This window comes from Miniopterus schreibersii, assembly GCF_964146895.1.
Source record: "Miniopterus schreibersii genome assembly, chromosome: 7".
NCBI classification, from domain to species: Eukaryota; Metazoa; Chordata; class Mammalia; order Chiroptera; family Miniopteridae; genus Miniopterus; species Miniopterus schreibersii.
The window spans coordinates 5,845,773-5,860,187 of record NC_138108.1 but is presented as its reverse complement, the minus strand read 5'-3'; the positions used below and the strand labels follow the sequence as shown (position 1 = coordinate 5,860,187).

The 14,415-nt window shown below is 45.6% G+C and overlaps 1 protein-coding gene across 3 annotated transcripts in view; it reads right to left on the bottom strand.

Annotated features, from left to right (window-relative positions):
* Nucleotides 1-651: 651 nt before the first annotated feature.
* Nucleotides 652-14,415, bottom strand: part of PID1 (phosphotyrosine interaction domain containing 1) — a 162,404-nt gene continuing 148,640 nt past the window's right edge. For all 3 annotated transcript variants that reach the window (XM_081141892.1, XM_081141894.1, XM_081141893.1), the window contains one exon: nt 652-2,712. In XM_081141892.1, coding sequence (XP_080998018.1) covers nt 2,236-2,712 — 477 coding nt within the window. In that variant the 3' untranslated portion in view covers nt 652-2,235. The remainder of the gene's footprint in view (nt 2,713-14,415) is intronic.

Here is a 14,415-nt window from a genome sequence, read left to right as displayed (position 1 = left end):
CTGCCTGGCTAGAAAAATGGGCCACTCTGGGAAATCACGGCCTGGAGGAGACATTTTTAACCAGTCCTGTCAGGAGGAATCAGTTGATGTGTACCTCCCGGGATTTCAGTGCAGGAACTCCAAAGGTGTAGGTGAGATTTTATAAATTCCGATCATTTGCAAAGTGTTCCGAAGGCTCTTCTGAAATCAGCTCAGCCCTCTAAATAACTGTGTCCACTGTTGACATGCTACCATCTCAGTAAAGGGGCAGGAATTAAATATAAATTGAGCGTGAGAAAATAAAATGCAGCCCTGGCCGGTGTGGCTGTTGATTGGGTATCACCCTGTCACCGAAAGGTTGCCGGTTTGGTTCCCACTCAGGGCGCGTGACCAGGGTTGTGGGCTCGATGCCCAGTAGGGGGCGTGCAGGAGGCAGCCGATACATGTTTCACTGTTTCTCTCTCTCCTCTCTTCCTTTCTCTCTAAAAATCCAATTAAAAAAACTTTAAAAAGAAAGAAGGAAAAGAAAATGCAATTTTTTAAACACAATCAAGGAATGGGTTATTTATGACCAAGTCTAAACGCATGCTTAGATAGAATTCCCTATCTACTCAGTTTGCTCTCTTTTTACGTGAAAAGGAAAGACATAAAGTAGGAAACACCTCAGCTTTATTAATGCAAACATATTTTTATTAAAGAATGTATGCATTTATGCTAAAGGACAGTTTACATGTGTGGAAAGCAGCAAGCATTTCTCCAAGAGGCGGGTTCTCCTCAGTCTGACTCCATGCGCATTCTACATGCCTGAAACCCAGACCCGCACACGGGCACATGGACACAACACAGACGCATATGGGGACACAGATACACAGGCCGAAACACCGACACAGTTGCTCTCCGGATGCAATTAGCTCTCATTTAAGGCTTCTTTCTGTAAGGTGCCCCAGTACCCCTAATATCACCAGGATGAAAAACAGACTTGGACCAATGAGCAGCATTACCTGGGAAACCAGCCATCTGCTCTGGGCCTTAAACGCAAGTATTTTAACAAATGCTTTCCATTTCATTCCATGCTGACCCTCAGCGCTTATGACCTCGAAAGATCCATGAAACTGAGAAACCTCAGGCTGAGCGAGAACTTCTCATTAGAAACAGTGAACGCACTGGCGGTCCTGACCCTGAGATGTTCCCAATTTGAAGAAAACAGGGTCAGATTTCTCTTTAGATGAAGCTGAACACCGGTTCTCTAGCCAAGCCAAGTTTAGAGAACTCACTGGAGTGCAACCTTGAGAGATGGGGGCAAGGCTTCGCTGGTGACACCAAGTCAGATGTGAAGCTTGCCAGGAAGGACTCATCACACAGGACCATCGGCAAAATAAGTTACCATACGTCGGGGTTGGAAAGAAGGACAGCCTGCGTGGGGTTTGTTCACTTGCTGAGCACGCCTTCCCTCTTGCCAAGGTTTCTGTTGTGGTGGCGCTTGTTTGAAACTCCTAGCTGGTGTGATGGTCGGTTTCCTCTGCTCAGCGACCTTCCTCCCTTTTGGTGTCCTGCAGTGTATGCTGAGAGCCATCCCCGGGGGGATGCTGGCAAGGGCTCGGAGGGGGGGGAGTGGGGGGGTAGGAGGAGGGGGGGGTATTAGTAGTTGCAAGGATTCTAAGAAAATAGATGAAGTGAATACAATAAGAGGGTACTACTTGGTATATTCATGTAAATAAAAGCATTATCTTTAACTGTGAATTAACTGCCAGCTATCGGGCTGTTAGTTGTAAAGCTGGGTGAAGGCTGTGCTGAGCGGCTGGCTGAGGAGAGGGTCCGAAACACGGGAGAGGAGCCTCAGGGTCGGATCCACCGACCCGGTGAGTACATCTAACATTCTTGCTGGGCGTCCTAAGGCAAACTGGAAGGGCCCGTCAAATAACAGCCTCGTGTATTTGCCTGAGCGTGGTGAAAATCAGCATGGAGCCCTCCTGCAGGGAGGCACTGGGGAATGAGAAAACAAGGAGAGAGAGAGTCTCGAACTTTCTTCCCCACCCGCACTGCCCCCTCCTCACAGTCACAGCAGCAGCACATTTCAATGTAACGTAATTACTTTAATAATACATTTCTTTAGATTTAGAATTGCTCTTCTGAATTTTAAAAGCTTGGTCGGCCAAGAGTTTGGCAGTCTCTCATCCGAAATTTGAATCGTTGCCTCCTCACAGGGTCTGGAACGCCTGGACCAATGCTGCCCCCTCCGAAGGCCCCGACGTCCCCTCAGCCGTCGTCGGATTCGGGCGCCTGGGAAACCTCCTCGGACGAGCTGGTCCTGTGGATGCGGCCGTCGCTCCTCATGCTGTGGAAAGTCTTCCTGAAGGCCTCCATCATGGCGTGGGCCAGCTTCTTGGCCTCCAGCTTGCTCTCGCACTCCACGGCGTGGCAGTCCATCTGGTAGGACAGGTCGTCGTTGATCTCCCTGTAGACCCAGGCGAAGATGTTGGGGCTCACGTTGTGGTCGGCGGTGCAGTAGGCGATGCGGGCCACCTGGAAGGTATCCATGTGCACCGTGGCCTCCCCTCTGTGGTCCAGGTGATGGAGACACACCTGGAACGGGCGGATTTCCAGGAGGACGTTGGCCGGGAAGATGTCTTCTCGGGCCAGTGTGTGCTTCCTCCAGAGCTCAATGACGGGCTGCTCTGTGCAGCCTGAAAAGAACTGCATGCCCGTGGTGGGGACTTTACCCAGGTAGGTGACCTGCAGAGGACAGAGAGGGGGAACAAGACAGGGGTCAACAGTGAACGCTTCGTTCTAGGCGGTCATTTCAATGCCCTGTCACAGTGTCACACGGGAAGGTGAAAAGACATCTTTCCTGCTCCCTAAATGAATAACTGGCATCTGAAGTTTTATCTTTTCTCCCTAACAAATGGCCCATTCGGGAAAGATACTAAAATTCTTTAAATAGAGTTGGATTTCAAAAAAATCTTATTTCTAGAGAACTACTTTCCCTCCCCCCCCCTTTTAAACTCATATTAGAGAGAGCGATTTGATCTTGTATGTCATTTGGCATTTCTTTAAAATCATAAAGCCACTTGACAATTATTTTCCACCAAACACAAGCAGAATTTAATGCTAGGAAGGAGTAAAAAGTATGGCGCCTCTGAAAAACAAAATCCTTATTAAACACCTCCTAGTCTGGTTCTCTTTCCAAACCTGTCAATGTTCAATTTCATTTATGCTACTTGCTTCTAGCAAATGCCAAGGACACACACAAAATGTTCTGTTTAAATTATGGCTAAAACATGATTGGTTTCCCTCCAAGATAATTTTTGAAAATATAGCAATACAGTTGTTTTTCAACCTAAACAGTTTTTGAATTGATGGGCACCATCTGGCTATAGCAATAATAAATGCAAGATCTACAGATGGTTGGAGACTTAGAATCCTTGCTTATCAAGTAGCTGGGTGGGCAGCAATGAAAAATAACTTCAAGTGATTCAAATAGTGGCTTCTTAGAAACCTGTTTAAGAATCCCAAGAAGGGATTTTTCGTTCTTTCATTATTTTTCATTCATCAAAATAGATAGGACTGCTCCTATTATGGCAATGCATAGCACTGAAGAAGTCATTTAAGAAATAACACAAAATAGTATACGATTCGGTGTAAAATTAATTGCACAGATATAAATACTATGGATTTAAAGAAGACCGGACCAAAAAAAGGTCCATGGAAATGGTGAGAACTGACAAAGGACATTTGGCCACAGTGATTCCAAATCAGTGTTGACATTTAGTGGGATTATAAAGGCCAAGTACCAAAATTTCAGAACACAGAAGTTAAACAGTTACAACTTCTAGTGCTTTATCTCTTAAGCAAGAGTTAATTGGATAGTCCCTTTAAAAACACAGCTCCTTAGTAAAGAGGCTTAAGAGCTGCACGTTCTAGAAATATTTTTTTCAGAAACCATTACGCATAATGGCAATATGCCAGGTGGGCGTGGGGGAGGGGGAGAGCGAAGACGGGTGGCCCAAAAATCAGTGGGGAGCAATTGGATATTTGTCCAGAGGCAAGCAAAGTCAAGATTTAAATCCCAGCTCCACTGTTCACAAGGCGATGATTCTGGACACACTGCTAGCCCTCTGTACTTGCACAGACATAATTTGATGTAAGGGAAACATGAAAAAGGCAGCAAGAGGTACTACCGTGTGCCCTGAACATTCAGTGGAAGGAACGTTCTGTGGCAGGGGCCTCAGAGGGAAGAGTCACTGGACTTAAAGGCTTTGTCACCTAAAAAGCCAGATGAGAGCCCAGCAAGTCAAGGTGGTGCAAGAAGGGAGAAGAAAGGCAACGGCCGCAGTGGGGAAAGCCCCCAGGGGGGCAAATAGGCCGCTTTGGCCGGACCACACATTAGGTGGTGGCATCAGACAGCCCTGAAGAGGAGACAGAAGGTCCAGGACCCGTGGATAAAAACAGGCCGCGCTTTGGGGGCTGGCCCTGTGTCAGTCTGGGGAGGAGGGATTCTCGGCTCTTGCTGGAACGCCACTAGCAGGCCACAGCCCAAGGGACGCCCGGGCTGGGCCAAGGCTGTGAACTTGGGAGGCCTGCTGGTGCCACGGAGAAGGCTGATGGGAGGGCGGCTGGCAGCGGGGTGCGCGGGCCAGGCGGCGAGGGCGGCCGGGTTGGAGCGCGAGCGGTGGGAAAGGACGGGGACACACGGCGGCGACGTTTCAGAGACGAAGCTGACAGTGCCCTGAAGGCGGAGGCAACTCGGACGCCTGAACGCCCTCTCCCCCGAGGGCAACTCGTCGGTCGGGTGGCAGCTGGGTAACGGCAGCTTTGCGAGCAAACGCACAGCACAGGGCTCTTGACTCCCATTTACTGAAAGCGTACTTTCTGTATGTGGTACCTTTATTATTTTTAACGGCCTTGCTTTTTATTGAAGCGAAATTCGTATCACATAAAACTTACCATCTTAAAGCATGTGATTCAATGGCATTTAGTCGTCAAAATGTTGTACGTCTATCCACTCGAACCAGTCCCAAGATATTCCCATGACCCCCGAAGGTGACGCCGTGCCCATTAAGCAGGCCTTCGCCATCGCCCCCCCCCAACCCCCCGAGGCCCTGGCCCCCACCCATCCGTCTCTACGCATTTACTAGTCTTCAGAGTTCACATAAGTGGGATCGTACAGGGCGTGACCTTTCGTGTCCGGCTTCTTTCACTCAGCATCATGTTTTCAAGGCTCCTCCAAGTTGTACCATGTACCAGCCCCTCATTCCTTTCTGTGGCATCTTTACTTCTGGAAGTTTAAAAGCAAATGGGGCCCTGGCTGGTGTTGCCCAATGGTCAGAGCATCGGCCCGTGCGCCGAGGGGTTGCAGGTTCGATTCCTGGTCAAGGGCATGTACCTGGGTTTTGATCCCTGGCAGGTCAGGGCACGTGGGGGAGGCAACCAATCGATACGAGATGTTTCTCTCCCTCTCCTTCTCTTTCCCTCTCTCTCCCCCTCTCTCCCCTTCCCTTCCTCCCCCCCCACTCTCTCTAAAAATCAATGGAAAAAATATCCTCGAGTGACGATTAACAACAACAAAAGCAAATGGGGAAAACAAGTTCAGTGCTTGAAGTGAAAGCATGTTCTTTTTACTATCCATTGAACTAGAAATAGCTTTATATTTGATACACAAAGTCTTCAGAAGGAGAGAAACTCCTTTGATTTTCCCTAAGCTTGTGCACCCCTCCCCACCCCACGCCACACACAATTAAAAAAAAATTACGCAGGGTCTTCTACTGCGATATAACTAAAGAATGAGCTTTAAAATGTTGTTAGAAGTGGTAAATGACTCATTCCAACAGAAAGCAATTTCACAGTAGTAAAATTTTGACAACGAAGACAAAATATAGCCCTCCCTTAAAAGTTTTATTTTGGAAGTGTGCTTGAGAGAAAAATGGAGCAAGAGATTAGTAGTGCAGAAAGTGTAATAGGGCAATAATGAAAGCTACAAATAATAGGCAGACATTATAAAAACACTGAAACACTGAGGTACAACATAATACACAGATGTAAGCTCTTGAAATTAAACTTATTACGAAAGTGTCTTTATTCAGTGGTCCCATTTCGCCAGGGTCACCTGGCTGGCACACCACCACCAACCATGAGGCCCCAGGTCACCGGTGACAGACATCCTCAGACAAATCAAGCCACACAGACACTGGAGAGTAGCGAGGACTATCTGTATCACGTTCCAGGGAAGGGGCACTTGGTATCTACAGGTGCACTGACAACCCTGGGGTTCAGGGTGGAGATTAGTACCACTAACCCATTTTAAAAGACAAGAACCTTAGGTCAGGCAGGAGCTCCGGGAGGCATACTTCCTACTGCCAAGTGTTGGGGTTTCAGGAATATTCCGATTATTTGTGAAGAAAACTGCAGAGAAAAGGTAGCCTAAGAAGACATGTGTTGAATTCCTGGACCATTCTGCTATCAGACGAGAGCCTCTCACAGCTGATGTTACGTTCAACCCCTCATTCATTTTTCCTACCTTTGGGCTCTCAGAGAAAGTTTGGATTTACACGAGCATACAGTGGTCCTTGCAGGGAATGAACAAGTCTTTTGTGGGGGGATTTGTCAGTGCCACCCTTCTCCATGACAACATAGGCCTAGGCAGTTCTTTAAATGTGTGTTCTGTCCTGTAAGCGCAGAAAGTAAGATTCAGAAAACTTCCACAACGGTCGGGTAAAATGGCGCACAGATAACAAAGCAATACATGTATATAACATAATCCTATTGAATATATAATCTGTTTGTAATATATATGCTTTCTAAAACTCAGAAAATGTGTATTTAAAATGAAATCAAAGAAAATGCAACTTAATCTCAAGAACACCAGACTTCTGACATTTTCCCACACGTGTTCTGAGAAAAGAGAAGCATAAATATGTCCTTCGATCCTGATCTGGAATATTCCATCAGCTTCGCCCTGCAGGGTGGTACCAAGCCTGCCAATGGAGGTGCAGGGCTGTGAGAGGATCAGGGGGTGACTCCACTGTGGTACCCACGAGGGCCAAGCATGACACCAAATGCCCCCGGGGCCCCCGGCTGGTGCCTGCAGAGGAGTCCCCGAGGCTGCGGTGGGCGGACAAGCCCTTCCCACCAGCACAGAATCAGCACAAAGGCTCCCCAAGTGCCAGAGAATGGCCGGCCCTCTAGTGACGGCAGCTGCCGCCGCTTGAACGCACGGGGTCTCCTCACCCCGGGCCTTGGCAAGGCTCGTGGCTGAGTCTTCTCCTGATTCAAAGCAGCCAACCCTGCCCAAGCCTTTCCGAACAGCCCCAGAGATGAGCTGGGCCTGCGGCATCTGGTCAACACAGAGCAGGCGTCACAGGGCCTGGCTTATGCCACTGGGCCGCCCTTGGGAAGTCATGAAACTCCTGTTTTCTTGCCTTTGTGGAGTCGGTAACATTGTCGGAAATCCCATGAGGGCACATAAATACAAAGACACATGCCAACAGGTTGGCACTTCTTAAAGAAATATAGGAAAAGAATGATCTGAACAGAGTTTCCCTAGAAACGGACTAAAAGCGATTATCTAAGTAGAGTTTCCTTAAAAACGGAATGCAAAATGCTAAAACAATGCCCCAACACAGCCCCCCTCAGAAGGACCCCTTGAGAACAGCCGTGCTATTGCCCCCAGGCCCGAGGCCAGGCACCCGCATGGCGTGCGCCTACGTCTTCCAGTTACCACCTGCCTGACAGGTCCTGAGTCTTCCACGAAAGTCCCCGCAGTCTGGCATTAACCCATGTAGCTGACTCTAAGTCGCTGAAAAAAAAGTGAATATAGATATAGTATAGGAGAGATGTAGCTTAAGGCTCTGCTTTTCAAGGGGACTAGAATAAAAACTTTTTAAAATTAGTTGTCTCGGAACACCAACAATTTGCTTCTGCTGTGCATGCGGCCTTGCCCTCTGGGGATTAGGGACCCCAGGCTACCTGCGTCTCACTGCACAGCAACCCTGAAATGCGGGCGTCATTCCTGTACCCTCCTATGCCGTCACCGTGGCAGGGACTTAGTCTAAATGTACAGACAGAGCACCTCCTGCCACAGTCTTCCTGTGGGAGGCTTCCTGGCACACCCTCTGCGGGCACTGCCCTGTGAGTAAGAACACAGGACTCAGTGTGCACGGCTGCCTCCGGGGGACCCACCACCGACACGGCTGTGCGCCCACCGATGTCAGGTCTGCTCAATGAGGATCTTGTTCTGCCACCTCCGAAAGCAGTGAACTGCAATCTTCCAGGGCCACAAAGTACACAAGAGACACCAGTCAAGAAATCGGTGGCCAAATGTCCAAAAGGGTAGACAGATTTGTCTTTTTTAGCTGTCACCTCCCAGGGTGCTGGAACAAAGGGACTTGGAAGATGAAGAGAAGACTCTTCAGGAGGAAAAACCAGTTGGAAATATGCAGTAAATACTAGCATCTTTTCTCTGGTTTCAGAACCAGGCATTGGGCAAGACATGTATTAAGAATGAATCATTCTGAGAGAAATCAACAGAGCAAAAAATGAAAGTTTTTCCCCATGTGTCATTCAATGGCATAAACCAATGCCCCAGATACAGACGTTTGCAATATGTGTGAATGGGCTGAGCCCAATCCCAACTGGAGATATTTTTTGAGACTATCCACAGCATGGGAAAATACAGAGGCCATGGACCAACGGGCCCACCACATGTCTGCAGCCTCAGCAGATCAGGAGAGACCAGTGTCCTCAGAACCTCCCCTTCACACCCTTGAGTTTTCCGACACCCCAGCCAGCTCTCCATTCCTGAGTCACCACTCCCTGCTCAAGGGTGACAAAACAGCACACAGAAGGTTGCCGGACACACATCCTTCTGGCCGAGTGGGCACCATTCCTCCCATTCCTTCCTCTTGGTGGCCGGTCCCTATTTCACCCTAACCTTGTTTAGGACCCCGACTCACCTCACCTTATAAAGGACAGTCCGGGGGAGTGGAGGGCCCCTAAACAAGAATGTGAGGTGGGATGAATGACCACAGAAGACCCCAGGCACCTGGCTTCCTGGGGATCTTCCACTGTCCAGGCTGGATCATCCCAGTTTCCCAACCTCACAGGTCCGGCTTTGGTGTTTCCTGTGGGGTTTCTCCAGGATGCCATGGAAGAACAAAGACTCTCGAGGTCTTTCTTGGGACATGAAAGGTCTTGGTGTTCTTTGTTGTCTGTGGGAACTTCCTTTCCACAGCAGACATAAAATCACATGATATGAGCACAGGATGAAGACACCGTAACTAGGAGTCCTAATAGCCTTTGGGTTACAAGATGAAACATGAGGGGGAAAAAGAGCTGTTCTTAACCTGGGGCCAAATACTAGAACCAAGGTCTTTGCTCCCACATTAATTTCCACCTGCACCTTTTCTAATTTCAGAGAAAGGGGAAAAGACAAGCCCTGAGATTTATGATCCCAGCTTGAATATACTTCTTCATCGCCATTCATGCCAACCTAACCCCTCGCCTGTGATGCAGAGATGATAATTCTGATATCCAAGATGAGGACACTTGCCCCAAGTCATCTTGCTCCAAGAGCAAGACCTGGGACATAGGTTCTCCACCTCAAGGCCAAGGACCTTCCACGACCTCGATTTCCTTTCCTTGAAGGGTACACAGACCGCTTGTTTTTCATGTTTATACCATCTACTTTCTCTCTGGCCATTTCTTCAAGTGCCCACCTGAGACCGAGTCCTGGTCAGGAGAATGAAAAGGTGACAGATGCTCTACCGCCTCTTGTAAAATACTCTGAAAAGGGTTTGCAGTCAGAGAGTCCTTAACCTGGAACGTGTTTTCATTGCCCAGAGATTTAAATTCTGATGCTAGCATCAATAATTGAAAGAAGGAGATGAGAATGCATACTAAATGTTCAGATATCACATTCCTAAAGAACTCTGAAATGGTGCTTTACAAAGCAAACAATCCCCACTTCAAAGAATAATTCCAAAGAGCAAATATCAAACATGTGCTGGGTTGGCCCCAACCCTGCTCTCGTGGGTCGTGTACCAACAGGCCAGACAACACGTGACGCGGAATTGCTCTAGGCACCAAGGGCCATGCTGGGCAGGGCTCGGCGCACTCCTCCCCAGGGGCAGCGGGGGCCTGGAAGGCCAGCCCCAGAGGCCTGGGCTCAACTCAGAGCAGGCCACGGGCATCCTCTGTGGCTGCAACAGCCCCGGGGTCCTACTCTTCAGCCCCCAGGCTTCTGTGGGTCACACACCACAAGCCCAGATGATTCGGAAACAAAACTAGGTGTTTATTTTCTTCAGAGTGAGCCATGGGTGCCATTCTGGGTCTATTTTTTGGCAGATCTACCTAACACTCATCAGCGGAAGAGTGGACCCAGCTGTCCGGTGGCCGGACTGGGCTGACGACCAATTCTTACTGTTCCCTGCAAGGCTACCCTTCAAAGTCTCCTGCCGAATATCTGCTTGGCCCAGCTTGGTTGTCCGACCAAGGGGCAGCAAGTGAGCCTGACGGCCCGGGGGAAGCCTGCCTCGAACTTTAACAGCATGCTTTTGTCAACCCCAAAGGAGGTGGTGATGATCCAGAAAGTCTCAAAGACTTATTCTTAATGTTTTTTTAATAGCAGCAACGATGTTGGCAGTAGAATGCAGATTTTCTAAAGCACATATTTTCTGGGGCACATTTACACATATGCCTTTGTTTAGTGATTTTTTTTAAATTCCAGTAACTTTCCTACAGTCATAGATATTGAGACTACTTTTTTATTGTCCAGCAGCTCTTTCCAAGTATTTTCATGGGTTATGTTGATTGAATCTATGAAAATATTAATAGAAATATAACTGGGAAATATATTTTATTTTTATTATGTAAATATATACTATGTGGGGGGGAATAAATTCACTAAGACCCAATATTGAGGAATGATTACGTACGATTTTTGCACTCTAACAGAGATGAATATTGCTTCAGCTATGAAATACAGCACGTGTCTCACAATTAGGTGTTTAAGTGACAGATTTATTTCTGTTATTTATATTATAACTTAGCTCCAATGATGCAGAGTGGTTTGAAATGTTGTGTCCCATTTGTGCTTATCAAAGCAGTCCCAATGTGCAATTTGTCCTGTCAAATGGCTCTTAGATGTGTGAAGACAGAAGTGATTTATCTGAAAGGCACTGAAGTATGCTCCTGAAGACAAAGTCACTTAATAAAAATGACACCACAATGAAACATGCATTCCCTCATCTGGCCCCTTCTGGTGAGCTGGCCGGATGGTCAAACCTGGCACCGTTCCACTCAGTGGCATAAGAACAATTTATTTCACAACAAGTCTGATATCTCCCCTTCTGGAAAGGGATAGAAATTCAACAGAGCTCTCTAGGCCCTAAAATGTTCACAACAAGAATATTCTTTAAATGATAAATCGGTATCAAGCAGACTGCTTGAGAGTTACCCTGACAAATGCATCCGAGGAGCAAACAAAGTGGCAGGTGAGGAATGTTGCCAATTTTTGTCTGTGTAGCACTTTATCAATTCATTTTTCTTAGTGCACAACGCATTAGGAGCGGGCCAGTTAATGCACTTGACATTTAGAAAAATAGTGTTGAGACAACATCTGGTTGGAGGTAAGAAAAGAAACACACCAGTCTATTGGCTACAAGTCTACAGCTCTTAACAGAAGGAAGGCCAATGGAGGTTTGAAGCAAGAGAGGTAACAGGGAGACTAACTAAACGCGGAATTACCAAGCATTCCAAAGAAATGAAGACTTATGTTCAAACAAAAACCTCCACGTGGATGTTCACAGCAGCTTTATTTGTAATAGCCAAAAACTGGAATCAGCTCAGATGTCTTTCAATAGGTGAACAGTTAAGTAAACTGTGGTATATCCATTCCATGGAATATTACTCAGCCATAAAAAGGAATGAACTACTGATACAAGAAACAACTTGAATGAATCTCCAGGGAATTCTGCTGAGTAAAAAATAAACAAACAAGTAACAATAACAACAACTAAAAGACAATCCTAAAATGTTACATGCTGCTTGATTCCACTTATACACCATTTTTGAAATGACAAAATTTCGGAAATGGAGAGAAGATCAGTGGTTGCCAGGGGTCAGGGATGGGAGAGAGGCGGGTGTGGTTACAAAGGGCAACAGGAGGGGCCAGTGTTGTAAGGAACATGGTAGCATCTCGGTGTCGACCGTAGGGGTGAAAACACGAACCCACACACGTGTGAAAATTGTGTAGAACTAAGTACACACACGAATAAATGAGTACAAGTAAAATTGGGCCATCTTAGTAAGATTTGTGGGTTGTATAAATGTGTATTATGCAATAGTTTTGCAGAGTTCTATCGCTGGAGAAAACTGGGTAAGTAAAGTATATATGGGATCTCTCTGCATTACGTCTTAACCACTGCATGTGAATCAATGATCTCAATAACAATTTCAATTTTAAAAATGTCATCTCATCCATCTCGTTCAAAACTACCCTTTATTTATAAATATTTATCAAATTTGAAATACATTTATGTCATTCTGATCTATGGGTATGCATACTAATTGCAAAGATAATTCAAACATTTAATCTTAAAGACATATTGTCACAGAAAATAACTTCTGAAAATTTCAATTATTCATATTGTTTCCTTGCACAGGAAATATGATAAGGTGGGAAATAAGTGATTAAGCAACAGTCCTGAAATCTATTCTCTCCTTTCATCAGGGAAAGAGGAGGTGACCCAGAAAAGCAAGAAATGACCTGGTCTGGTCTCCTTGTCAACTTGACCATCTGCTGTTTGCTGGCAGGCAAGTCCTGATCTACAGAACGCTTTCTGCAGGATGGACCTGCTTGCCTAGAATTGCTAATGGCCAACAAACCTGAAATCTGTGGAGTTACAGGACATAGCTTCCAGGAAAATGTCTCATAGGCTGTGTAACTAAGTATAAAATAAAGATACTAAAGATCGAAAGGGCTTCTTCTGCATAACTAATATAAGTACGTACAGTATTCGGTATCTTCTGTGTTAATTTGGGCCAGACTATGCAGGAAAGGGCTGAAAGCGCCACACTGACGGCCCCAGATCTCACCACGTTTTTACTTGTGCCTTCTGATTATTTGTTTTCCTGAAATTATTAGTAACGTATGGTATTGGATGAGATTTCTGATCTGAATATCTAATTCTTTGTGTAATCTCATAGGGTAATCAATAGAAGACTTCCCAGGATACACTTAAATATTAGGATGACATTTGAGGGGTGGGGGAAGGGCTATTGGAGACCAGGAAGGAAAAGAAACTTATAAAATGTATGATTGTTAAAGAAGAGCTTGTTCATGCTGTTTTTTAAAGAGGTGCAGTTTGGTATTTAGATTATTTTGACTATGTTGAAAAGAGCCATGTAGCAATTTTATTTAAAATTACAATATTTAAAATATGATAGAAATTGTATCCTTTGCAATATTTAAATGTATGATAGAAATATCTGCTGTATAGTTAAAAATGTGTGGTCAACTAGAATGCTGATATATTTTATAGAAAACTAAATGAAACCTCTCGACTAGGTCTTACCTGACTGATTCTAGAGAACAGCAAACAAAACTATACCTATTGGGTGGGTGAAAATTAATAAGCATGGTACATATTATGTTGGCAAGGCTATGGAGAGGCAGACACTCTCATATATTGCTGGTTGGAGTGTAAATTGATATAATTTTTTTGCAAGGGAATTGGCAATATATGACAAAACTACACATGCCTTTGGACCCAGCAATTCCCTCTCTGGGAATTTACTGTGAAAAGGCCCTCCATTAATCTGAAAATATACAATCACATGTTTATCCACTATGGCACTATTTATAATTATAAAATATACAAAACCATCCAAATGCTCATACAAAGCGAGCAGTTGAATAAATTACAGTACATCCATCCAACGTACTATTACAAATGTGTAAAAATAATAAGAGCTTATGTACTTCTACGTGGAGTGAATTACAAGGAATATTATGTATAAAGAAGTAAAGGGAAAAAAAAGCTATCTATTTTATGTAAGCAAAAAGGGGAAGTAAAAACATACCTTTCTACGTCTGCTCGTTTCTGAGAAAAGAAACACAAGAAGCAAAACCAGAGGCTGGTTAGCAGCAGAGGTCGTGGTGGGGAAGGGGTTTGAAATGATGGGGGTGGCAATAGGGCAGAAGGAACAGAGAAGTGACACTTGTCCAAGTCTATCTTCTGTGCAGTTAGCACTTAGGATCACGTCAATAAAATAATGCAATCAAGGGCGATGGGAAGAAAACTTCCAAATGGAGCAACCACCACAACAAAAAGAGTAAACTTAACAGAATGCAAATGAAAAACATAACTTCGGGGAAGAGAGGAAAAACATACCCAAGAAACATTTTAACACAGTATTTTGACTACGTGCTCTCAAGTTAAA